This window comes from Balaenoptera ricei, chromosome 16 (assembly GCF_028023285.1).
Source record: "Balaenoptera ricei isolate mBalRic1 chromosome 16, mBalRic1.hap2, whole genome shotgun sequence".
Taxonomy (NCBI): domain Eukaryota; kingdom Metazoa; phylum Chordata; class Mammalia; order Artiodactyla; family Balaenopteridae; genus Balaenoptera; species Balaenoptera ricei.
In genome coordinates this window covers 48836008-48863381 of record NC_082654.1, presented here as the reverse complement: position 1 = coordinate 48863381, position 27374 = coordinate 48836008, and the positions used below count along the sequence as shown (strand labels likewise).

The window sequence follows — 27374 nt, the reverse complement described above, 5'->3', positions numbered from 1 at the left end:
AGCCTAGATCCACTATGGTGACTCTGGCATGTGATGTATTTTTGCTGCTCTCTTTATGGGATTTATTATTTGAGCTTGCCTGCTTTATCAAGTACACTTTTACACAGGGACATGGTCAAATATCCTGTTGTAAAAGTTTTGATTGAGAAATACCCAAGAATGAAATCGATAACAACAGCTGTTGTCTTGGGGAAATTTATACCAATGACCAATGGATTCTCTTTTGATCTTAAATAAAAAAACACACACTTTTCTAATCTGGAAAGTCAGAAAGCTTCTTCACAGGTAGCTTGTAACAGCTAAACACACACAACATGCACGTGGACACACACACACCCCCCTTGGAAACAGATGTACTGTGTCACTGCTATGACAACTCAATCACAGTCCAAAGCAGCACTTCTTAAAGAGTGTTCAAAGATATGGATGCCATGAGATGCTCTATGAAAGGCAGGTTCCCTGGGCAGAAGTTCGAAGACTGTATCTACCATCCACCTGAATTGGAGATGCACAATTGCACCGATGTGTTGAAAGTTCTGAGAAGTCTTGCAGTGAAAAACCTTCCAACCTTTAATAACTCATGACTTCTAAGGTTATGGCCAAGGGAAACCTGCCCCCCTGTTTATAGCAGAACTCATTTGGAACAATGGTCCAAACTGTCTCCTGCCTAGCCGGACTGGCCACATGGGTTCAAATTTGTTAAATAAGGCAACAACATTTAAATATTTGGAGATTTTACATTAAAAGACCAAATGTCTGCCCTCTTTGACCATCCTTCCTGCCTGCCAGTGGCTGGCTGCCTGCTCTGGACAGGGCAGGTACACTCTGGCACCCCAGTGCTGCCTAGCCCTTCTCGCTCCAGGCTTGGCCAGCTCTGCTACTTTAAATGGGCTTTGGGACTTTGTGGGCCCTTCAGACTGGGTCCCTGCTCCCGGGCTGCTGTGGCCAGCTGTGCCTTAGGGTGGGTTGGGAGGATGGGGGCAAACTGGGTAACACTCCTACAGCAGGCCTGTTCCTCACATGGACAGTGTAGCCTGGGGTCCATAGTCCCCAGAAGACAACCCTAGCAGGAGATGTCCCTGGCTCCCTTCTGGGGCTGCTAGTTGAGTAAGTACCTTCCCTAAGCAAGGCCTTGCAAATCCACCCTTGCTTGTGGGACTCAGGCTCCACCTCCCTGCAGGGTTTACTGAGAAACTGTCAGGAAAGACTAAAGCTGCTCCAGCCGTGCCAGGCCCCAGTGAAATCCTTCCTGCTCTGCTCTGGGCTCTGGCCTGACCTCAGCCAGCATGCAGCCAGACCCTGCCCTCTGAATCCTATGGAGGCCATGGCTACTGCAACAGCCAAGACTTGCTCACCCTCAGTCTCTTCCCTCCAAACGTGAAGACGCACGTGCAAAATTCTTTTTTCTTTTTAAAATCAAAGTTAGGAAAACTGTTGCTCTGGAGCAATGAGAACCATGAAAGTATTCATATTTCACTTGGGCTGCAAAAAAGCTCAACCACAGATACTATCTTATGGCCAGATTAACTGGGCTCTTCTCTTTGCTCTGTATGACCTGTTCAAATGTAGGGTTCAATTTAGTTTTGCTATATTTAATACTCATGTTATAAGCTACCTCAAACCCTTTGTGAAACAAACCAATACATTTGTGCCATCCTTATCATCACCTGGACAAGAGTCCTTCAAGCTGCTTGACACATTCAAACCTTTCTTTATCAGGATCCAGAATATACTTTTCAAGGAACTGGGACCTGGCACCCATCCTGGTAAAGCCTCCGCTGACCTTACAGTTTAAAGGAGGCTTCCCAGACTCACCTTGTCTTAACAGTCACTTAGGGAAGTCCTTAAACACACAGCTTCTCAGGCTCTTCCCCAGAACCTATGCAGAAAGAAGGTCAGGATGGGGCCCGGAAATCTGCATGTTTAATAAGCGAGGGACAGGTGGGTTTTAGGTTCCGGCGAGCTTGGGAAGCGCTGCAGTAAAGGGTTGCATCACTACGTTTCTGACAATCAACAGGGATCGTTTCAGTCAGTCAAGGGTTAAGTTAGAAGGGCCACTGCCCAAAGGAGGCCGGACCTCATTAGCAGACAACGTCCTCGGCGAGTTTCTCGGCTTGGAGCCCTCCCCAAGCCCGCTGCATTCCACAAGCAGCTCCCCTCGAGGTTCCGCCGCGACTTTTGGAAAACTCTGAGTCAGGGCCCCTGGGTACAAGTCTGTGACAGAGGCAGGCGAGGAGAATGAATGGCCCTGCTCCGGGGCGGTTAAGCCGCAGAGGCGGCACAGGGCGCAAGCCAGGCTCCCTCTGCAGAGGACCTGCGGGCGGGGCCGGGAGCCAGGGGTTCCGCCGCCCCAGCCCTGGACTTGCAGGACCCGCAGCCGGCGCTCACCGTCCGCTCCGGACCCCACAGAGCGGGCGCTCCCTTCCGCTCGGCTCCCCTCCTAACCCGGGGACGGACCCTAACCCCCAGCCGGGTTCCAGGAGGAGCCCCCGTACGCGCCCTCCAAAGTTCGGAGGCTCTGGGGGAGTTACAGCCACCTCTGAGCCCTTTCCAAGGCGGAGGAGGCAGGTGTCGGGTGGCCCAGGGGGATCCCGCGGACAAATCCCCGAGGCGGGACTGGCGGCTCCCAGTGGCGGCTGGAGGGAACCGGCGGCGCGCGGCGCACGTGCGCGCCCGAGAGTTACCTTTGGGCGCTCGCAGGTGTCCCCTCCAGTCTTTGCAGCAGCACAGTCCCATGGCAGCCGCCCGCGCCCGCCGCTCGGCTCCGCTGCCTGGCGCGCCGCCTGCTGCCCGCACCCCCGGGGCGGATCGACCGACGTCCGGCCGGCGGGCAGCGTCCAGCCCGGCGCGGGGCCACCGGCCGGGCAGCTGCCTCGCCCTCACGCTCCGTACCGGTCCCGCTCCGCGGGTCTCCCGGCCTCCGGGCAGACCCTGCTAATCAATAGGAGAACGCGCAGATCGCGCCGGCCGCGCCGGCCGCCCGCTTTTATCTCCGCGCGCCCGCTCCCTGCCCTCGCAGGCGCCCTCCCCGCAGCCCGTTACTCTCCCGGGGCGCCGAGCTGCGCGCTCGCGAGGGGCCACCAGGGAGCGCTGTGCGAGCCGCCGCTGTCTGTAGCTCCCTCCTCTATCAGTTGGGAGCCGGCTAAGGGTGGGGGTCGATGCTGGCCGACCGCAGACCGGAAGGAAAGGTCCCCTCGCTGTGCAAGGGCGGCGCCGCCCTTCCCCCAGCATCCTCTAAGTAGTCATCTCATGGTGACTTGGGGGGCGTCTACCAGGGCCACCCTGCTCTCAGTTTTCCAGCTCACCTGCACTCCACAACTGTGCAGTTGCCCAGATTACCCCCCAGACCTGTCTGGGTTACCTATGGACTAGTGACGTTGGGTAAGTCACTTCCCCTCTGAGACTGTTCTGAAAAGTGAAGGAAACGACACCGTTTCAGATGTCATTTAGCACAAATGAAAGGTTTGATGGTATCAAGTTACGCAAACACTTTGTACTCAGTTTTCTCATCTATCAGATGGAAAGAATAATAGAACTGCTTCATTGGATCTTTGTGAAGATTAAATGAATATTATTCATTTAATCATTAAAATGTTTTAGGACACAGCCGGCATGTTGCTAAGTGCTTTGTAAGTGTGAACTATCATCATCATCAAGTATTGGTGAGGATTTGGGCAAATGGGTACTTTTGCCAGGAGGGTTTGCTTTGGTGCAATCTCTCTGGAAGGTAACACTCAAGCTGCTTATTAAAACTAAAAATGCTAAGACCCTGGGGCCAAGCAATTGCATTTCTCAGCATGCATTCAGCCCACACCCCCAGGAAAACCCGTACCAGGCTCCTCATTGCAGCCCTGTTTGTAACTGCAAAAAATTGCAACCAAAAAGATGTTCATCAGTAAAGGAATTATCAAACACACTGGTATTTTCATAAAATGAAATACTATCAAAGGAGGGAGATGCAGCTGAATGTTCAAGATCTATGGATTCATAACACTTATGTAAAACACACACCCTCAGAATATGACTCCCCTGTATAGTGCCCACTCTATGCTGGGCACCGCTCTAGGCACTTGGGCCTGGAAAAATACTTGGGAAGAAAACAAAAAATCAAGAGTGGTTCCCTCTAGGGAGAGGGCAAGTGATAAGAATGAATTGAAAGTGGGTGCCAAGGGAATTTAGCCTTCTTATAGTGGTCTAATTTCTTAAAAGGAAGGCATATTTACATATTATTGTGTAATTAAACAAGTAAGAGAAATTATTCCAACTGTCCGGCACAGAGTAGGGTTCTTAATATTAGGTTCTCTCTCACCCATCCAGTTCCTAGGATCTGTTCGTGCCCCTGAAACGGGCTGTGGTCAACCTCTGATGGCCTTGGCTTGACTGGGATTTTCTCCTTCCCTCCCCACCTCCATCCTGCCTTGAGAAAACAGACATGGTCTGGAGGAAAGCAGTGGCAAGGCCAGGCCAGAGGCAGAGGCTGCCTGTGGCATGGAGCAGAAGAGTTAATTGTTGAGGGGGAGGCTGGGGAAGGGAGGAAAGAATGACTTGGAACTGGGAAGAGGTTTTTCCAGGAGTTAAGTCTCATTCAAAGGAGAGATTAACAACAGTGGGACAGATTTCTGCTTCCCTCTCTAACTCTCCAGAAAGACCAGGGTGAGGCTTCTTCAGGGAGAGAGGAGGGTTGCCCCGCACTAGATCCGTAAAGAAAGATGTTTTCATTTCATGACATGAAGGCGGGGGTTACAGAGAGGGAGTAACTGAGAAAAAACAGAGAGACCTGACTTCTGGTTGCTGCCAAGTCATTTTAAACAGTTTTAGCACCAGGCAAGATCACTTAGTCACAGCGGGCTTAATGAGGCCCCAGGAATTCCAAGCTAGAGCTCCCTGCATTCAGGGAGAGCATGTGCGGGGAGTGAGCCCCCGGGTGATTGTCCAACGGCCAAGTCCTACATTTGGAAAGCAAGATTTAAAAGAAAACATCACAGCGGCCATTGTGGGCTGCTTGTTTATCTTTCTAAGAGGAAGTAGCAAAGCAGGATCATTTCAAATGAACCTATTATAGAGGGTCAGCATCCCCATTGAACCGTTCAAATATATTTGGGGATACTCAACTTTTCAAAGTGACTTTAAATATCAACTCCCAGGGCAGTTTACGGGACAGAACGCAAGGCAAGAGCTTATAATATTATTTCCTTGGGTTTCACACACTTTAAGTCCTGATTATATCGATATATTGTCTTTTTATAGTTTTCTAGTTGTGCATCTATTTCTCAAGCGGGGAGGAAAATAACGTTCACTATGTTTCCCACCATGTGCCAGGCAACTCACAAGTGCGATTATCTCAATTAACCACAGGACAACCCCATGAGGCACCATTAGATTAAATTTACAGAGGAAGAAACTAAAGTTCAGGGAGGTGAAGAGGCTTGCCCAAGATCAATGAAATGGTAAGTATCAGAATCAGGATGGATGGATGGATGGGTGGATGGACAGGTGAGTGGGTTGAGTAGGTGAATGAGTGGGTGGATGGGTGGGTGGGTAGATGGATGGGTGGGTGGGTGGGTGGACAGATAGATAGGTGGATGGATGGCATTTACCCCATCACGTGTAGAATCATGGGCCGCAATTGCAAAAGCATAGACTGAGCAAGGAATTCACCTGAAAAATTAAAATCCCTGAACATAGACCCCTGAATTGATCATGACCCCAAACCATCTTGAACTGAGCCAAAACGTCAGGATCACTCACCGCTCCAAGGCCTCAGCTGAGCTCAAGCCACTCTACTCCAGAAAACTGACCAGGGAGGTGGGGGCCCCTGAGACATCTTCCTGAGCTAGAAGGCCAACATCCTACACATCATGGGAAAGCAGAGCCAGAACCAGGGGGCGGGTATCCAGTGAGTACAATGAGCTCTGGGAGGAGGATCGAGGATCGGATGCCAGCTTTGGAGGACAAAGGCTCTGCGGGGCTGGGGCTACACCCACCCATCCAGAGCTCCACCTCCTGCTGCTTTAGTCCATTTCTCTGGGAGACTCAAAGTTTGGTGGTGAGGATATGGGGTTGTTTCTAAGGAGGCTGCTGCTGCTGGGATCTTAGCCCTCTGCAGCCTGAGCCCCTGGTTCCAGACATGCTCCAGGCCATTCAGGGATTTGCTTAGGAGTCTCAGGACCCGGCCTTTATACCCCTCTGCAGGAGTCTGGTTGCTCCTCCTGGCTCATACCCAAGGTACCCCTAGGGTGCCATCTCAAGGTGTGAGCTCAGCCCTAGGCAGCTCAGGGAAGAGTAGAAATGGGGACATGGCATCTTAGTCACAGGTGTAGCTTTGGGGGGCTGTGATGATCATTCATTCATTCTTTCATTCATTTATTCATCCATGTACCAAACGATGACTGAACACAACTGAATACCTGAGAAGAGCAGCCCAGGGCTGAGCTCTGGGGAGGCCAGGAGGGCACCTGGGAGCTCTGGGGGGACAATGCCCCAGTCTGCTGAGGGTGGTCAGGAGAGGCTCTCTAGAGGAGAGGTCTCTGAGGTGAGAGCTGAGTGAGACATGAGGAGTCCAGCACCATAGGCGTGGGAATGGTCCTCCAAGGAGCATTGTTGGTATCATGTGAAGGAGCATGGTTCCAGGGTAGGGGGCAACATAGCAGGGCATTTAGAGTATGATGCAGCCTGTGATTCTGACTGATCAGCCTGGTGCTGGAGCGAAGGAGGGACTGGAAGGGGGCAACCGGGAGAAGGGAGGAAGCCTAGAAGGAAAAGGCATAAGGCAGGTGAGAGATGCAGGGCAGAGGAGACGGAGATCGGGCGGGACTGTGTACTAGTGAGGTGGCCCCCAGCGACCCACACCACCCAGGCCCCACGCCCTGTGTGCTCCTATCCCCTTGAATCTGGGCCACCCTGTGACTTGCTTTAACCAACAGAAGGTGACAGAAGTGAAGTGACTCTGGGCCAGCCCTGGGCCTAAATCCTAAGATGGCTTGGTAGCTTCCGCTGTTGTCTTCCAGGGAGAGCCACCCCCTTGTCAGCAGTGGGACTCAGTCCTGAGACCGCCATGCTCCGGGAAGCCCGAGCCAGCCATGCGGAGAACTGAGGTCAAGGCCAGCCACGTGACTGAGGCCGCCCTGGAGGCGGTCCAGCTGATACGTGTAAAGCAGTGACGAGCTATCCCTGCTGAGCCCTGCCCTCATTGCAGAACGAGAGCAAATAAACGTTTCAGTCACTTAGCTTTGGGGTAGTTTGTTATGCACTAACACAACTGAAACATGGGGGGCGGGGGTAATACATCCTCCTAATAGCCAGCACTGCCAGGCTAAGAGTGTGACATTCCATTCGAATTCAGAGCAATCCTACGTGTCCGGTATCCTCATCACTTCCACTTTAAAGAGGACACTGAGGCACAGAGAGGTGAAGTAATTTGCACAGGTAATTCACACAGCCAATTAGTGGCCTAGCTTGGACTAGAACCCAGCCTGCCTTGTTAAGGAGCCTCCACTCTTAACTCTGTGGTAGATAGTTGGAGGGAGAGGGAACAAATTTGGCAATGGATTCATGCTGCATAGGTCTAAGGCATGTCCGTAGGTGAGGCTCGTGGTAAAAAAAGACAGCCCCTGGGAAGTGCTGGACGGGGTCTGGCAGGAAGGCCATGTGAGGCTCACTGCTCACTTAGCTTTTCAGAGTAATGCCTGTTCCCTGGCAGCCCTGACACCTGGTTAGAAGGGGCTGCTTGAAGGTAAAAGCACTTTGTAGACCGCTTATTACAAACCTACCCCATACTGGCACTGGTATCTCACATTTAATTTTCACAGCAGCCTCATGATGGTGACATGTCATAATGCTCATTTTACAGGTGAGAATATGGACATCTGCCCAGGTTATGTGAGCTCTCAAAGTCACAGAGCTGGTAGGTGGGAGAGCCTGTCCTTGAATGTGGGCAGTCTGACCACCACGGGACACCTTCTTAATGATCAGCTCCCTGCCTCCTGCTTCTTAGGCCTGAGTCACCCTCTCTCATCTTCTCCTCCCATCACAGTTCTGATCTGTGTTAGGAGTTTGGCCAAAATTCAGTGTGCATATTATACTGCACGTACAACACTCACAGATATTCTGGAATTGGAAAGGACTTTACATTTTAATACGGCCTTCTCATTTTTCATGGGAAATGCGAAGTCCAGAGAGGCTAGATCCACCCCACATCAGGCATTTCTTGAGGGCCTACTATGTGCCAGGCACTAAAGTTGAGTTGGTGACAAGTTGGGGCTATCTTCAGTCAACTGCAGTTTTTGCTTTGAAACAAATAGATGTAGAGAAATGATAAGCAGAAAAGAGGCCTCACCCACCGTCTCTCAAAATAAGTTTTGTGCACTTTTACCACAGTGCATGGAAGCCAACTGATTTGGATTTAACTATCTGGCTAAACATATTAACTAGCTCCCTCCCATGCCCCCATTATCCCTCATCAACAGCATTGCTATTATTCACTTTACAGACTCATTGCTCTGGGTTCTTTTTTCTAAAATGAAGTATGTCACTTTGGGGAAGGTGGAGTCTATATGAAGCAAGCACACACTGCTTTGTGCTAGAGGAGGCTGTGGATCCCATAAGGAGTGGTATGCTTTTTCCTTTCTTTTAATGAGACATAAGTCTCATTTTCTCTTTTTCCTTTGGCTGCCAGGAAGCTCAGGGAAATTTTAAAGTTTGGCTTTGGCAAGTATGAAGGCACCAAAGTAGGCTTTCACATTTACGTTTTGTTTCCTGATTTTGCGTTTCTACTTTTATTTGCATTTTCTTGGGTCCTTCATTTTTATAATTATTACCATTGTGTTACCTTCATTTTAAGTGTTCTCATTAGAAGCCATTTCAAACCCTCTGTGGAATAACATAGGAGTATAAGTCGATAAGTGGATGTAATACCTCCTGTTTTAAACGAGGAGTTGGTAAACTTTTTCTGAGGGGCAGATCATAAACATATTTAAGCTTTGCCATATGGTCTCCATAACAACTACTCAACTCTGCCCTGGTAGCATGAAATCAACCATAGACAATACAGAAATGAATGGGTGTGGCTGTGTTTCAATAAAACTTTATTTACAAAAGCAGGTGGTAAGCCAGATTTGTCCTGTGGGCTTTATGTAGTTTGCAATCCCCTGTCTAGAAGACTTTTAGACCATTAGGAAACTGTTTCCTCTTAAGTTGGGAAGTACTTGGCTTAGAAAAAAAGTGAATTCCCATCTGTAAGAGGTGGGGATTCTGTCCAAGATGTCTAGTTTCCATTTCTGGGTGACAGATTAGGAAAAAGCAACTGCACAAACTGTCTGGACAGTTGGCTCTCAGGAGAGATCCACAGTGCCCGGGAGGGGTCAGTCTCTGATACAGTGGGCTCTGAAGTCTGCCAGCCAGAGCCTATTCTCCTGCACATTTGCTGTGCCCAGTCCTCAGGGAGGGGGGTAATGGGGGCAGGGCCCTAAGGTGCATGGCCAGCGGCTTCCCCAGCTCTGGCCAATGGGCCTTCAGCTGCTGTGGATGTTGTTTGTGGAAGGAATGTGTCTGCAGCTCCAAATTCCCACAGAGAAAGACAAGGGGAATCGTTGGGGAGAAATTCCTGGGCCACATTTTTCTTGCTGTTCATGTGGCCTGAAGCCATTGAACTTGGCCAGACTGCCCAGAGAGGGATTTTACAAAGCCCATTGTCCTTCCTGAAGCCTCACCCACAGCCCTGCTCCCACCTGCTCTTTCTGCCTTTCTTTCTTTCCTCCCCCAGCCCCAGCAGAAATGCAGCATGGGAAAGAGCGGGGGGCCAGGGCCATGGCCCTGAGGGCTTTTGCTCCCTGTCCAGGACTGACCAGCTGCAGCAGCAGCTCCTCGAAGGCAGGCAGGGCACTTCCTGGTGGCTGTGATGGCACCAGAACTTTCCATGCACTACAGGGGCATGGTCTCATCTGCTTGAGCAGGAGTCACCAAGTGGTACACTTGCTTCAGTAATAAGAGCAACACATATTGAGCATCTGCTGTGTGCCAAGCACTGAGCATTCTACATATATTTACTCAAACTCCACAAGAACACTATTACAACCCCCATTTTACTGATGGGGAAACTGAGGCACAGGGCTGCTAAGTGATTTACCTGGGGTCCCACAGCTAGTAAGAGACAGGATTTGAACTGAGGAGCCTGGCTCCAGTGTAGCTCTTACCTCTCCCTTTCAGTACGTGCGATCCCGTCAGCTCAGCATTCCATTACAGATACTGCCCTAATGGCGAGTCTCCACAGTATTAGAAAAATCCAGGTGACAAAGCGTTTGCATAGATAAGACCTGTGCACCTTTGAAGGTTCCCAGCATTCCCACGTGCCACAGAAGATAAGACCCTCTACCATGAGCTAGGCCCATCTGTTGTCTGGTCCGCTTGGTTGAGGGCACAGCTCTGTGACCTGGGGGTTAATTAGTCCTCCTTGCGGTTGTCACCATTGCTGCTGCAGCTGCTGACAGTGGAAGGGAGTGACCTCAGTTACCGGGTGAGTCTCTGAGTCTTTGCAATGCACCAGCCTCCAGGATTGGCAATTTGCATACATTATATGTCTTAAGCACAACCACCCTGAGACCGAATGTAGAAAACCCCATGTCACAGATAAGGAAACCGGCACGTTAATCAGGTAATTAATGCCGGCTGCCGTAACAAAATAACTGCAAATCTTAGAGCCTTAACCCTATAAACATTCTTTCGTGCTCAGGTCACCATCTCAAGTAGGTCAGCACGAAAGGGGGGAGGGAGGAAGCTCTGCTCCAGGCGGTCACTCAGGGACTCAGGCTCCTTCTAGGACCTCAGCGTCCTCCCCTGGATCCTTTCCATCAGAGGAGGGAAGAGGGAGCAGGGAGATCTCAGGGAATTTTAGGGGCTGAGAGCAGCCTGCAGTCACACTGCCACCCACATTCCATTGTCCAGCGTTCAGTCATGTGACCCATCTTGCTGCGGGCGAGGCTGGAAAACTGTCTGCATGGACATAGGAAAGGGAAACGGGTTTGGCTGCCACCCTGGGGTTCAGAGAGGTCAGGTGCTGTGAGCGGCAGGTGCGCCATTAGATGCCCAAGCCTGTCTTTGGCCTCTGTACTGCCTTGACTGAAACTGAGTTGAATTCCAACTTCCACAATCTTGAAAGATCTTCTGTCTTTCAGTGGGGCAATGGATGGGGCCGAAGGTGCTGAAGGGCTGTGAGGATTAACTGGGACACTAAGAGAAGTAAGTGCCCAACAGCCCTCCTTTTCATAGTAGAGCTGCAGCCAGCGGTGCTGGGCAGGTGGAGGGGCGGCACTGGGAGAATCTCAGCCCAGAGGAGAGATGTGGGGATGGCAGAGTCCAGAGAGAGGGGTTCAAGTACCTGTGCTTGCTGCTGCCACCTAGCTGTAGAAGGAGAAAGCACAGGACAAGCTGGCTTCGCGATTCTGGTTCTGGTGGGCAAGTGTCCAGGCCACTTCCATCCCATCCTGATGTCCATTAGGTTTCTTAGCAGAAGCTGGCCTTGGCCATGTGTCTAAAGCATAGATGCTGGGATGGGTGAAGTCCCCGTTCCCCAAGGTTTTGCTGTGGAAGCAGCAACTCTTCCAGGATGTTCTGCTCAGGCCTCAGCATTCCCCTCAGTCTGGAGAACTCCTAGCCTGATAAGGCAGGACCTCTGGGGTATGACTGTGGATGCCCTTGCTGCCCACTCCCACAGGACTGCCCCAGGATGGTGGGCATGGGGTGGGCATGGGGTGGGCCCCTCCCAAGCTGGCCTTGGTGTGTCAATGAAATTACAGGTGTGTGGGAACGGGCTGCTGGGCACCACAGAAATACCCCCGTGGGGAGGGAGAGGGCCACCAGGTCTCTCCAGGGACACACAGCACCTCTGGCACATGACATCTTGCTTGGGGAGAGGGTCCACAAGCTTCTAGTGCTCCACTCTGTCAAATCACACCCAGACACACACAATTTCCAGGGGCGAGTTGGCCTGAGATGACCAGGTCAGATCCAGTTCTAGCATTTGATAACTCCCAAGGACCACCGTTTCTCTTCTCCCTACTCAGTCCTAGGTGGAGCTCACTAACCCCATGGCCACAGCACCCTTCCCACAGCCAGGCCTTGGTCCACCCAACAGGTGTCCTGAACACCAAATCCCAAGAAGAGTTTTTCAGGCTATGGACTCCAACCCAATAGGGGGGTCATGAAATCAACTCAGTAGGTCTTGGCCAGTCTTTTAAAAAATGAGATAGAATCACAGAGAGTGAAAAATGCCAGTGGGCACTGCATATAGGAACAGTACTGTTCTGTGAAACCCTTGCTTCAGTCTGTGCCTGAGCCCTCAGGTGGGATGTAATGTTTATTTCTTGTCAAAAAAGTGTGAAAACACGGTGGTGATATAGCCATCTCATTCCTTCCAGAAAACTTGGGCTCTTTGTGCAAATTAGTCCGCACATTTCTCTTCCTCCCCAATTCTCCCCACAGATCCCCCTCTGCTGCATGCCAAAGGAGGGCACGATCTTTGCCAAGCCACTCAAAAATACAAAATAGAACCCACCACTACCCGCCACAAAAGGTCTCCTTAAGCACAGATCCCAGGATGCTGGGTGCTTACTCGTCTGGGATTTGCATCTCTAAGAGGGCCACTTAAGTGACCCTTCACAGAACAAAGAAGATCAGCTTCTCTCAATTTAAAAGAAAAGAAAAGAAAAGCTTCCGCGCTGCACATCTTTTCAGTGGAGGCTCCAGCGCGGTGGGCTGGTCTGGCAGCACTTTGTTCTGACACATCTGGTGAGTTGTTGTTCCCTCTCCAGCATCATTCCTGAGACAGTTATTTGTGGAGTGCCACTCAGTGCCAGACACGGGAAACCACAGACCAGAGCCCCCTGCCCAACGGCCCTTCTCAGCCTGGCGTGTGTGTGTGTGTGTGTGTGTGTGTGTGTGTGTGTGTGTGTGTGTGTGTGTGTCTGATGAGGACGGCTGCTCCTCTGCCAGCTCCAGGCCTTTCCTCTCAGAGGAAGGCTCCGCCCATGGCAGGTGTGTTCTGGGTCCGACCTGCTCCAGCTCTGCCCCAGAGCCGGTCAGGAAAGGCCTGGCTCTCTAGGATGCTGGGATTCTCGTCATTCCTGCCTGTGGGTGGGAGAGGCCCCTCACGTGTCTGAGTGGCTATGATGTACCAGGCACCGCTGCGTCCCGCATCCCTGCCAAGGCCCATCAGGGTCATTACTGTCACCATCCAATGAGGCTCAGGAGATGAGGTGACTTTCTAAGGCGTGCACACAGCCAGGAAGAAGCCAGGTCTTCCCGGGATCTCGGACTCTTGTGGCTCTGTTCTTCCCACTCAACCACAGGCAGCATTTGGAAGTGATCAGATGGTGGTACAGGTGGCGCAAATGACGGGCCATAGCTGGGGTAGCAGGCTGCTCAGATGGAGGGGCTGTGTAAGAGGATGGGGGACCTTCCAGGGAGGAGGGGAGGAAGGTGAGCCAGGTCTTTGAGGTTTGGGGCCTTAAGAGTGTGAGCTGGATTCTCCAGGCCAGTGAAAGTCGGTCCTACTGCCAGAGGCCCGTTGCTCTGGCCGCTTCACTACTAACTTCATGGCTGTACCAGTTTGCTAGGGCTGCTGTAACCAATCACCACAAACTGGCTGGCTTACAGCAACAGAAATGTGTTCTCTCAGAGTTCTGGAGGCTAGAAGTCTGAAATGGAGGTGCTGGCAGGGCCGTGCTCCTTCTGAAGGCTCTAGGGGAGGCTGTCCATGCCTCTTTACTAGTTCTGGCGTTGCGGGGAATCCTCGGCCTTCCTTGGCTTGTAGCTGCATCACTCCAATCTCTGCCTCCATCCTCACATGACCTCTCCCTTGAGTGTCTGTGTGTCCAAATTTCTTCTCATAAGGACACCAGTCATTAATTTAGGGCCCACCCTATTCCAGATGTCATCTTAACTAATTTTATCAGCAAAGACCCTATTTCCAAATAAGGTTACATTCTGAGACTGCCGGTGGTCGTGAATTTCGGGGGGATGATAACAACCTCCGTCCTTTCCCAGCCACAGCCTCCCCGGCTCTGTTTCCTCCCATGCAAGTCTGCAGAAAAGCATCAGGGGCAGCTGTGCCCTCAGAACCCAGGAAAGTATCACTGACCTTGAGGAAAGCTTCCAAATCTGGTGTTTTTTTTTTTTTTTTTTAGTGATTGTAGCCCCAGTTTTTAACATTCTGGTATTCCAGAATAATGTGCTCTTTTTAAAAATAATTAATTAATTAATTTATTTATTTGTGGCTGTGTTGTGTCTTCGTTTCTGTGCGAGGGCTTTCTCTAGTTGTGGCAAGCGGGGGCCACTCTTCATCGCGGTGCGCGGGCCTCTCACTATCGCGGCCTCTCTTGTTGCGGAGCACAGGCTCCAGAAGCGCAGGCTCAGCAATTGTGGCTCACGGGCCCAGTTGCTCCATGGCATGTGGTATCTTCCCAGACCAGGGCTCGAACCCGTGTCCCCTGCATTGGCAGGCGGATTCTTAACCACTGCGCCAACAGGGAAGCCCAGAATAATGTGCTTTTAAAACACAACAAACTACAGGTATTTTTGTGATGTGTTTTTTAAAAATTGGAATCATTTACACCTGGAGATATGCTTCAATAGACGTTTGGATCCAGTAAGGAAAAGTTGTTTAGAAAGTGGTTTTCTATTCCTCCATAATCCACAGTGGGGAAGAGAACCAAGGTGCCTCTACTGCAACACAAATCCTTATTCTGGTTCCAAGACTTTCCGAACCAGTGGCCTTCAAACACAACTGCTCCCGGCAACCCATCACCGGACCCGTGGGATCACCTACCCAGGAGGATGCTGCAGAAGATGAGACAAACTGGAAATGCTTTTTTTGAGATAAAACTAGAGCTCATGATTCATTAAAAGATGTAGCCCCTGCTAACCACAAAAAAGGAGTTAAAAAAAACCTCTAGCATATTGAATAAGAAAGAAGATTATTCAAAGGTAAAGCACTCAAAGGATAATATTCGATTGAAATTTAGTTTGGAACAATATCCTCAAAAATTTTATAGCAGCTAGAAAAAAGGGGCACCAAAATATGCTCATGATTCAAAAATAACATCAAATAGTGTGATTTCAAGTGTTCATTATTATTAAAATTTTCTTTGTCTTATGGGGCTTGGTTTGTTATTTTTGAATAATATTTTATTAATTTCATCTGCTAATAATTTTTATTAGGAGGGTAATATTTTCAATGTTTATATTTCATAGGTTTATGTTTTCACTTAATGCTTTTCATATGTATGCAATTTCTATTTGAAATGTATAAAATATTTAGCTTCACTGAATTTAACAATTTTATGTATTCTGTAGCTTTTTGGTGGAAAATATTGATAATTAATGCTGATATTTTAGAAATGCAGGGAATAAATACCTGCACTCATGTGTGTTATTTTGCTCTGGCAACTGCAATTACTAACATCTTACTTATCAGCTTCTGCTAACTATGTTCCAGGCCTGGGGATTAATGCTCCACATGGAGATGCTCTTACTGAGTCCATTTTACAGATGAAGAGACTGAAGTTTTAAGGGTAATGTGACTCGCTCAGGACCCCAGACCTGGGCAGAGGCTGAGCCACAGCTGAATCTCAGACAGTGTGACTCAACACCTCGCCCTTAACAACAGCCGCACAAGACAAATAAATGGGGGTGTCAAATGACTCGGCCAATACACAATAACTATCATTTTTCTAGCCATCTTTGATTTTGAGTTTTTAATTGTCTACACTAGAGCTCCCGGACTCAAACCCTTATAGAGGGATGAGACAGGTAAGTTGAACTAAGAAAGCAGGTGTCAGGGGCAGGAGGGGGCCTGGGATGGGGGCAATAGGGAGAGGTGGGGATTCTGGCCAACTGGAGGACACTCAAGCTCTGTCCAAAAGGGGCAGCTGTTACTGAGATCCTGTTAATTGTTTATATGGGGAAAGCAGGCCCAAATTCACCCTTATAGAAATCTACATTATCAATGGGTAAAAATTTTTGCTTTTAAAAATATTTCATGAGCCAAACAAAATATGTCTTGCGGGCCAGAATCAGCCCATGGGCAATCAGCCCTGGTTTGCAGCTTGGCTTGCAGCCTGAGAACTAGACTCAATTTCTTGTCACTGTTTGCCTCTCTCTACCACCACTTTCAGCTCCCTTCCTGCTTTTGAGTTGCTGCTCTTTCATCGGTTTAATTTATCAAGCATCTTGAAGAGCACGGCACCAGTTTCTGCATGCACAGATGCAAGACCCTCCTCAGAAGCTTACAGTCCAGGGTTGGGTTGCACTGACATTGTTTCGCTTGGGAGCATTGCTTTGCATTCAACATGCACACAAATCGCTCAGGACTTATTGCTATAACCCAGATTCTGTTTCAGTAGTTCTGGGTGGGGCCTGAGAATCTGCATTTCCAACAAGGTCCCAGGTGATGCTGATGCAGCTGGTCCATGGACCACACCTGTGTACGAAGGACCTAGACTAAAGAACAGCCTTGTGTCTAAGTTCCTAAGCTGAAGGCTCCCCACTGTACCTGGGCTTGGCTTCCCAGAGGTGATCTGGGTCATTCAACCCCCCACCCACTAATCCCCTGCCACATTCCTCCCCACATCCTAATTTATCTAGAGATTTAGTCTAGCTGAGATCACTCGTAAAGAATTTTATCTACATCTTTGTTCTGAGCTGGCACTGAGCATACCTCCTCCTGCACATCACCCTTTCCCATCCGGTATGCATATCTCTAGCTGAGGAATTTCTGTCTGCGCCCCTCTGTGTCTCAGAGCTGTGGTGCCCAGCACCCGCCTCAGCTCCTGTTGGCAGCCTAAGATGGGACCCTGGACGGGGACTCACCTGGATGGACCCCGATCTCCATCTGGTACTAGTCATGTGACTTTGGACAAGTTACCCCTCTGCGCCTCAGTTTCCAAATCTCTACAACAGGAGTGTAAGGTCCAATCACCTGGGAAGACTGAACCAATACACTGTAGGGTGCCCTTCCCACTTCTCTTTCTAAAAAGAAACTCAGCAGATGACTTTAAGAATCTCGTGTTGCTTGTGTCCTGTGGAAAATGTTAACATAGGGAATTTATTCCTATTGCTGTCCCAGGAACATGACCAGTTGCTCTTGAAGGAATCTAGCAGGTTTCCCCTGTGAGTGGTCTTTCATTCCGTCAGTCAGCAAACATGTTCCTGTACCTGATCTGGGTCAGGGCGTGTGAGAGGCAGCCATACAGAAGGTGGGCAGACACGTGCACAGTCGCCATAGCTGCAGGAGTGCCACGTACAGGTGTCTGCAAAGTCAGGAAATGTCAAGCTGTTAAACAGGGCATTTGCCAATTTTCAAATAATATTCTCAATGTTTTTTCCTGTGAAACACCCCTAAGAAACAAGGGGCCCAGTGGTCAATCAATCAATAGACCACAGAATGGCCAGAAAGTCACAAAATTCTGAGAAAGTACTGTATTTGTTATACTTTTTAATATAAATAACTTGACCCATTGCCTTAAGTTTAGAGGCATTTTATCTGAAAAGGTATTTGGAGGTTGAAGAAAAACGTATTGAGTATATCATTTGAAAAGGTTACTAACTACTCTTTAAAGATACATTGATCCTTTGTTTCTAGGTTTTGCAGACACCTTACTGTAATCCTTTCTAAACTGTATAGAATACTTAACACAGACCAGTATTGTCCTAAGATATAGGTGAATCATACCACAAAAACACTATGGGGTACGTACTTAAAAAAAAAGTTTTCTTTTGAAATAATTCTAGATTCACAGGAAGTTGCAAAGAATTGTACAGAGAGGCCCCATGCACTCTTCACCCAGCCTCCCCCAATATTAGCATTTTATATAACTACAGCACAACATCAAAACCAGGAAACTGACCTTGTACGATCAATCCACAAAGTTGATTTAGATTCTGCCAGTTATACATGGACTGGGGTGTGTGTGTGTGTGTGTGTGTGTGTGTGTGTGTGTGTGTAATGAGGCAGGGGAGGGGTCTATGCAGTTTTATCACATGTGTAGCTACATGAAGCTATCACCACCATTAAGTTACTTAACTATATCATCAGAATAAGGCTCCCTCTGCTCCCCCTTTAGAGTCACATCCAACCCCTTCACCCCCATCCCTAACCCAAGATATAGATATACCCAAGGTATAGGTATACTTTAATTATTCTCATTTTATATATGAGGAAACTGAGGCATAGTGAAGTTAGCAATTGACCAAGGTCACGTAGCTAGTAAGTTCTGGGTCTGGTTTTTGAACTCTATCATTAAAAAGACTCATCGTAGGGAGGGGTTTGTGGGGAGCATGTGGGAGCGGAGTCTGGAAGGGCTTCCTAGATCACTGATCTTTGTCTTGAATGGAGAAAGAGCATCACTTACAGTGGGGGAGGGCTGGAACATCGGACGCCGTGGGAGTGGAACTGAGGGCTTGACAAGCCCGGCTCCCTGCAAAACTGAATCCAGGTTGTCACAGCTGCTAGCCTGGGCTTCCGTGACCCTGCAATGACCCAGTCATCTTCATCCCCAAACTTCTTCTCCCTGTCTGTCCTTTTTTAGTTGCCCAGCAGCCTGGCAGTCATTTTGGACTCCACCTCCAGCATCCTGTCCCTCACCGGGTCTGGCCTTTCTGCCTCCCAGCCCTCCCCCATCCTCCCAGCCACTGCTTGGTTCCAACTTGTCAGTACCCAGTGCCTGTTGCTCTATTAAAGCAGCCCGCCCAACTGGTTTCGGGTCTCCCTTGTTACCGCCCACCCCAGTCCGGTCTTCTCATTGTTGCTAAATACGATCATAACTTTCCCCTGTTTAAGAACCTTCAGTGGCTCCTCATTGTCTATAAGACTGTCCAAATGCCAAGGCTCTTTGGGATCTAACTCACGGCGAATGGCTCAGAGTTAGCCAAGCTCCCTCATGCCCCAGGATACTGGCACAACTGTGCGTGTCTCCTCCCGTGCTCCTCATCTGGGCCAGACACTGAGCACCGGGCTGAAGCTGCAGGTGTGAATCAGACATGGACCCTGCCCCTGAGGAGACCTAAGTCTGATGAGAGAAACGTAACTGCCCCCAAAAGAGAAGAAGGTCAAAAACCAAGAGGTACTTTCAGTCATGCATGAAAGGTGCACAGAAGCAGGTGCGGCTCTGAATTAGGAGCCCTGAGGTGGGAGAAGGTGGGTCACCTGGCTGGGACGAGGATGACAGTGGCAAACCTGGAGTCTGGATCCACGCGCCTCCCCAAGCCAGGGCAGGACACTTCCTGGAGTCCCCGCAGGCCATGCAGGTGGCCCTCACTGTGCTGATCAGAAGGCCGTGGGTCAGGGGGTCAGGCAGAGTGTCACACTTGCCAAGGTGAGGCTGAGCCAGCGCACTGGGGTAAGGGCCGTGTTAACGCACTCAGGAAGCCAGGCTGCCCCGGTGGTGGGCAGCCCTGGGTGGGCCGCTAAAGGCAATTTCTGATTGGCCGCTAAAGGCAATTTCTCATTCAAGAGAGGTGTCTTCAGTTTAATCACCTAACGGACCACAGCCTTGATTTGCAAGGATGCAGGCGCTGCCTCTCAGGGCAACATTCCCTGATGCCCTCTGGGGTGCCGGTAGTTCCATTTAAAGGCCCCTCTGCCTTAGCGGATTAGGATGTGGGAGAAGCGGAGACCTCAGCAAATGCAGGAGCATCTCTATTAACAGGCCCAAAGGGAGAGGACAGGGCAGCAGTGGCTTCGGGCCCAGGGCAAGGGATGGACGGGAAGAACACAGGGCTGGGCTACGATGGGTGGGGCACGCTCAGCCCCTGGAGAAGCCACATCCCTTCTAGGTGCCAAGTTTATGAATGGGATAAAGACACTGGTAAGATGTGGACTGAATTCGTTTATGACTGGAGGCTCTGAGGGCTAGTGAATTTGCAAGAAGAGATCAACAGGGGTGTTAGGCTGAGTTCACAGGCTGGAGTCTAGCGCAAGAGAACAGAAAGTCAGGTCCTGCGTTTACGTCCAGAAGCCCACAGTCAGGGCTGAAGGGCCTGCGACCAGGGCAGGTGCACAGGGCCCCTGCTCAGAAGGACCCTGCGTTAGGAATTCACTGCTCTCTGGTGGCTGTCTTGAGGTTGCCAACAATTTTGCCTTTAAATTTGTGTTTTGTAAGCGAACTCTGATGGGCCAGGGGAGCGTGTGCAAGGCCTTGGAACCTCAATTCTCCGGTGGTCCTGCCGCTGGCAGCCTCCTGCTTCCAGGGATGCTGAGCCACCCGCTGTCTCCTGGTGCCCCAGGCCAACGGCCCCCCTGCCCCCTCCCCCCAGTGACTGCTGCCACCCCCTTCCCCTAGTCTGGCAGAGGGCTGGGGTCAGGGCCACCAACCCAGCACAGTCTCAGGGTGGAGCACGGTGGTGACAGTCCCGGCCCTGGTTGACAGCACCAGTGCACAGGGTGGGGCATCGGGCTGCGGGAAAGGGAGATGCCTGGCTGGACTTCCTCGCCCAGGACGGGGCACAGCGCCGTGGTCCAGTGGCTGCCGAGAGGGAGACCGCAGCTGGTGGGCATGTGCGCTGCACCTCGGGGGACCCTGGGTGCCTGTGAGTGGTCTCCTCTCATCCCACGAGTATCTCCTCCACCCAAGGGAGTGCGCCATATAAACAGCAAATAGAAAACCCCGTGCCTGGTCTGTCCCTAGGCTCCCACAAAGAATAGCTACACCTGCTCCCGTGTCACAGTGCTTCGTGAGGCCGTCAAGCCCCTTGGTGCCCTCTTCCCACCACAGTGGAGCAGCTCAGCCTCGTTCGCATAAGGCCCTCGTAGCACAGTGCCGGGATCATCACCTCCTTTATTCCAGACTCATGTCTCCATGAACACAGCCTCTGGGCTCCTTGCTCCTGTAGCTGCCCCTCCACTGTACTCAGGACCAAGTACCTAATTTGTGGGGCCCAGTGCAAAATAAAAACGCAGCACTCCGTCTTCAAAAAGCAGGGGAAAAGCACCATCAAAGCCATCAGATATAAAATTTCCCCTTTCTTCCGTGAGCTCCCTTTCAATCTGTCCAAGTGTGGTCCCAGGCCAGCAGCGCAGCGTCACCTGGGAGCGCATGAGAAATGCAGAACCTCCAGCCCCATCCCAGACCCTGGAATCCGTAACTTTGGGGATGAGCCCAGCATTCTAGGTTTTGACAAGTGCTCCAGGGGATTCTGATACACAGGAAAACTTGAGAACAACTGCTGGAGAGCTGGGATTTGTTTGTTTTGAAAGCCATAAACTAAAGAAATTTGAAATCTTATTTGAAGTTTGCTTGTATACGGTAGATTAAAGAGGAGTTGAAAGAAAGGGAGAGAGGGAGGGAGAGAGAGGAAGAGGAGAGAAGGAGGGAGGGAGAGAGAGAGGAGAGAGGAAGGAGGGAGGGAGGGAGGAAGGGGAGAGAGAGAATGGGCTGGTGGAGAGCAGAGGAGTGCTCTCTGCACGTCCACATATCTTATAGTTCACTTGATGTTCACAGCCTTCTTGCCAAGTAGGTAGTTTTATTTCTATTATCAGATGATGAAAATGAGACTCAGAGAATGTAAGTTATTGGCCCAAGTTCTTGCCATTGGTGAGTGGTGGAACTAAAATGTGAATCTTGGTGTCTGACTTCAAAACCTAGGCTTTTCCCCCAGTTGCTCCTCCTCCTTCCTCCCTCCCCTTCATTTTAGGAGCACCTGTTGAGCACCTATTCTGTGTCAGGCATGGCACCCAGTCGCCTCCTCATCCGCGCCTGCGCTGTGCAGTACGGCTCCACCACACGCATGTGGCTGCTGAGAACTTGAAATGCAGCTGGTGTAACTGGGCAAGGGGATTGTCAATTTCATTACAAGCGCGGCTCACTTTATATTTCTATTGAACAGGGCGGCTCTAGAACATGATTTTGGCCAAAGGAATGAACTGCAACCTCCTCTTCAAGGGCATCTACTTCCAGAGACATCAGTGGGAGTTTCCTGTACCTGGTCCTGTGTTTTGTTAAGAAAAGTGAGGTTAAGACGGTAGGGCCAGACCACAAAGCAGGGAAGTTCCAGAAACCACTCCTGTATTTGCTGATTCTCCCACCCTCAGGGGTGGGGAGCGCTTGTGAACTGCTCATCTAATTTCATTTCTAGTCATTACCCATCGTCTGGCGCTCTGCAGGCAAACTCAGCAGGGCCACCCGGGGTCAGGCTGATAGGCTGGCTGGCTGGTACCAGGTGCCGAGATAGGCTGAGATCGGCATCCTGCTCAGGAGGCGGCTAATGAGATGAGCGATGCGCTGGGGATGTCAGGAGCACCGTATCAGTCTACTTCCACAGAGTAATCTGTGTGTGCTGGCTTCGCTTCAAGGTCAGGCCTCACAGATAGCAGGCAGCAGTTCTCCTATCTGCTTCAAGCTGCAGGCAGATAAGGACAGGCAGCTGTAAGCTCAATGCCCGAGAGAGGCTTCAAAGATCCAGTGTAGCCGTAAGAAACTGCTGGAACCCGTTCTCGCAGGGGAAGCTTGGTTATGGAAGGCCATTCTTCTGGCGCCATTCTACTAGAGCAGGTGGACACCTCGGAGGCCCTCTTATCCTGCAGTTGGAGAAACCAAGGAAGTCTGATCTGGTTTCCCCAGCAAGTTAGAGATTGAGCTGGGTCTGGGACCCACTTAGACCCCAAAAGCATATGCATGATCAGGGCCCCCTTGCTAAGAACTTGGTGCATGAGCTTGGAACTGCACAGGAGGAATCAGAGCTCCGCTTTAAGTGGCCTGGCTTCTGAGTTGCCTCCCCGACGGTGAGCGCTTTGGCAGGGCAGGGTGGTCTCCTCTGTGGACGCTGGCTGGGGCGAGGGTCAGGGCAGAGCATGGCCAGTGGTAACGAGGAGTGGCAGCTTACCTCCTCATCTCCTGCCGGGTCCTTGCAATCCCCCCATCATTACATTAGTGGTTTTCCTAACACACAGTTCTGGTTTTAACCATCCCTCCTGCCTGCTGAAGAAGTGCAGTGGCTAAAGTGCAAGCCTCTTTGTCCAGCATCCAAGGCCCTTCGTGACCTGGCCCCCGCCCACCTTTCCTCCTTGGTCCTCTACACCACGAGTCTCCCCCACAGAATCCTTCTCCAGGCCTCTGTGCCTTTGTGTACTCTATCCCCCCATCATTTGGGGATGACCTTCTCTTGTTTGCTCAGCTGGGTCATTTTCACTTCCCTGTCAAGGTTTAGCTTGGGTGAACTCTTCCCTAACCACCCAGGCGAGCCATCCTCACCCTCTGCTCTGGGCTCTCAGCCCAGGGGACACTCCTTTTGGGGCACTCATCACACAGTATTAGGACTGATAACTTACAGGTGATAGCTAAGCGGGAACTGTGTTGCTGTTATTAATAATAATGATAAACAGACAGACTGCAGAGAGGAGGGAAGAATAGAAAAATATTGGCATCTACACTGAGCCAGGCACTAGGCTCCCCCTGCAACCTCACCAAACCCAAGGCACTTGGCTTTATTATCTCCAAATTAGAAGTGATGAGACAGAGGCACGGGGACATTGAGTGACTTGTCCAAAGCCAAGCAGGCCCTGGGTGGCAGGGTTGGGCTCTTGTCCAGTCCTCCCTGACTTTGGAGAGGACAGTCTGGAACACTGGTCAGAGCTAGCTGCTGCACGGTCACACGTGCCCTGCTGGAAGAGGGCAGAAAACAGGCGCAAACAGGGACATGGCACGTGCGCTCGGCCTCCCCACTCTCTCCCCTGGAACCTTCCTTTCTGCGTGCAGATGTCTGCCCCTAGGGAACAGCGGCATCGCTGGCAAGCCTGGGTGCACTTCACTGTCTCCCCAACTTCCATGGAGCGCCATTGCTCGCTTTGCTCGTACCAATGCCTGGGTGGAGCTGAAAACCCAAGGCCTCAAAGCCATCCCTGCCCAGGCCTATTGCCCGCAAGATGCCCACCTGTTGTCTGGGGAGTGGGTGGGGATCTCAAGCAACGTGGTAGAAGGAGGCAGCAGGGGGCTCTGTGGGAGAGCAGGGCACCTGCCAGACCTTCTGAACTGGGCAGTTTCCCCACCAGAGCCTCCAGCACTTTATCTTGAGAAACGTGGTCTGCGGGGCCCAAAGCAGACAGGCGCTCTGCGATGGGAACTGGGCCCAGATGTCAGAGCCTCCGTGATACCCTCCGTGTCCTCCTCCTGCTCCAGAAGACAGCACTTTCCCGCTCTGAGATTCCGGGCGGCCATTCGTGTTTCACCCAGGTTATCCTCAGCCCCACACGCTGGGGCCCTCGCACTCCAGGAGGAAATGCTGCCGGGAAAGGCACTCAGACCTGGGACCCCGGTGTGGATTTGCAGAAAGAGCCACGGTCAGTGTGGACACTTGGTCCCTAAAGAAACAGCCATGGACTGTGTCTGATGCAGGGCACCTCCTCTCCCTTCCCTGGAAGCACCTGAGTTCCTCTGGGGGGTCCTTGTGCCTACTATGTGAGCCTTTGTGGGCGGGCCTGTCCAGGCACTGGAGTGGACAGGCCTTTCCTCACCACCCCAGTGTCACCAGTGGCGGGCACATGGCTCAAACACAGCCACCTCAGACCCTGAGCCATCGACGCAGCCGGGACTGAAGAGCCTGTGGGATTCGGCCTTCCCCGCACAGAGCACCTACCACTCTCTGTTCCTGGCTCGGGGTCCCTGAGCAGCCCCGCCGCCTGCCTCTTCCACACGCATCTCTCCAGCTTCCCATGGGCTGATTCTGTGTGGCCCCATAGCCTCTGGTCATTTCCCCCTTTGTCTGCATTTGCCAGAGCTGGCTTCTGCCACCTGCAATCGGGGACTCTGGAAAGACATGCCCAGCAATGGAGAAGCCGTGATGGACCAGCCGTCACTCGCCAGCACGACTTAGGGCTCCCGTCTGAATGCCTGTAGTCAGTGGACCTGCCTCCCTGTGGTAGCATCATGGCAATACTAGAATAAGGATGTTAGCAAAATGACTTATATGGATCACCTAACTCGACCCACCAAATATGAGCACAAGTTGTGGGTTTAGCAACTTTTTGTCCAGGGCGCCAAAGCAGGCCTCTCCACCCCTTACCCCATCCTTGTAGATTCGGAGGAAGGCCTAAGCTTGCCTGTGCCCAGATGCCTGCAGTGCCAAGCAGTGATGGTCTGGGAGGCCAAGAGGATCAAGTCTGCAAGGGGCAGACAGCTTTCAAAGGGCCGGGAGGGGCGGGGTTTGTCAGGCAACTGCCAGGCTAGAGAAGAGGCCCAAGTGGGAAGGAGACCGAGGGTCCTCGAATCCCAGCCCCTTCTGGGGCCTGGCTCCTTCCGGCCTGACCCAGGAACCAGCCTCAGACTATTGGTGGATGCGGGGCTCTGAGGCTAGAACTGGCTCAAGCCGCAGCCCCACTATTTAGTGACCATCGGAGCCCATCAAGAATCAGAGGTATAGGGCTTTCCTGGTGGCGCAGTGGTTGAGAATCTGCCTGCCAATGCAGGGGACACGGGTTCGAGCCCTAGTCTGGGAGGATCCCACATGCCGTGGAGTAACTGGGCCTGTGAGCCACAATTACTGAGCCTGCGCGTCTGGAGCCTGTGCTCCGCAACAAGAGAGGCCGCGATAGTGAGAGGCCCACGCACCGCAATGAAGAGTGGCCCCCGCTTGCCACAACTACAGAAAGCCCTCGCACAGAAACAAAGACCCAACACAGCCATAAATAAATAAATAAATAAATTTTAAAATGGTCCACATCAAAAAAAAAAAAAATCTTAAAAAAAATAAAGAATCAGAGGTATGGCCGGGCTGAGATGGTTGCGGGCTGGCTGGAGGACACGCGTGGCCTGTCATGGAATTGGCATATCTCTCCACTAGATGGCACTCACAGTATAATTTTCCTCATATTTTAAATTCTATCTTGACGAAAAATTGTGATTTTTTTTATACTGTTGAAGAGCACGAATAGAACTATGACTTAAAATTCATGTAACTGATCTCATGCATTATCATTCTTGGGTTTCTATCACATGTCCAAGAGTTGTCAAGTTTCCCTCCCTCTGAGGTATTGGGTGTGGCAGACATGCACTGCAGCTTGGCTTTCCTGGGCCAGAAAGATGCATCCAATGGAGGCGATTGAGTCCTTCCTTTCAGCGCTTCTCAAAGGCTGCCTGGGGCTCCGCACTGCCTACCACCTGACCTGCTTTCCCTGAGTGGTCTCACAGCTCCCCTCCACCCCCGCCCCCCGGCTTTCAGGAGCAGCTGCACATTCAAAGGCAAGAGGGCGGCGCTTGGAACCTGCATACATTTGGTGCTTCGACACTGCTGTGCTTGGGAAAAAGGGGTGTGAGGAGCCTTTCCTTCTATAACTGTGTCCTGAGACCTCTCGGGCCCACGTAAGAAAAATGCCAGACCTGTACCAGGTGCCTGTGTTGAAGGGCAGCATAAGTGTGTGGCTTTGGAAGTCAGACTGCCCAGGTACAAGCCCTGACCCTACTGCCATTCAGCTGTGTGTCCTTGGGCAAGTCACCAATCCTTTCTAACCCCCAGTGTCCTTTTTTATAAAATAGGCATGGAAGTACCCCTTACCTTAGAGGGATGTTTTGAGTACTGTGGTAGCAGAATAATGGCCCCACAAAGATGTCCACGTCCTAAGCCCTGGAACCTGTGAATATGTTACCTTATGTGGCAAATCGGTCTTCCCCACAGTCAAAGAAATTCCTGTAAATAGCTCTGACCCAGATAAAGAGCACACGCACTGGTGATCATTCCCATCCGGTCCCTGGGGGCACACGTCCTGTGCCTTTCGGACTTCATGGTGGTGCGTGCTGACCTCCACCTTTTGGCTCTGGCCTCACCTCGCTCCTCCCCAACTCCCAGGCCCAGGTCCCCGGCCCCTCCCCCAGCCTTCCTTCCATGTGTCCAGCTCCCCCTCCCCTACATGGCAGGGCCCTGCCTACCTCACTCCCCTCCTTCATTTCTTCTCTACCTTCTTGGCAGAAACCTTTACTCCTGTTCCATAATCAACCAAGCCTCTATTTTCCACTCCATACCCTGGGATCCCTCTGTTGCCACCTTCTAATGTGTCCTTTCAGCATCAAGATTCTTGCAGTAGATGAAATACCCAAATGAAACCACGGTACTTGAATTCTGCATATGCGGCAGGCAGTTGGGAGGGTCTCCCTACACTTCACCTGCAGCCTGTACCTCCTGGAGTTCCCAGTATGGACAGAGCAAAGGTGAACACACCCTGCCCCAGGCTTGGATTCGCTCACTCCTGCTCCCAGTGGGCCATAGCTTGCTGGCCTGAGCCTGGGCTGATGCGTCCCATGGTGTACAGCCCATAGCCAGGTCACTTCGTCAGAGGGGTTGGGTGGCTCTGCCGCTCTGAGACTGTAAACTTACTGGCTCACAGACCCCACTGAGGCCCT

At 51.2% G+C, this 27374-nt stretch overlaps 1 protein-coding gene across 4 annotated transcripts in view; it reads right to left on the bottom strand.

The window, feature by feature from the left end:
- ARHGAP22 (Rho GTPase activating protein 22) overlaps positions 1–27374 on the bottom strand; it is a 197702-nt gene that overhangs the window by 76387 nt on the left and 93941 nt on the right. The window contains exon 1 of one of the 4 annotated variants that reach the window (XM_059900632.1): positions 2685–2753. The exons of the other annotated variants lie outside the window; for them this stretch is intronic. Coding sequence (XP_059756615.1) covers positions 2685–2736 — 52 coding nt within the window. The 5' untranslated portion in view covers positions 2737–2753. Of the gene's footprint in view, positions 1–2684; positions 2754–27374 lie in introns of those variants that run through there. 4 annotated transcript variants of the gene reach the window in all.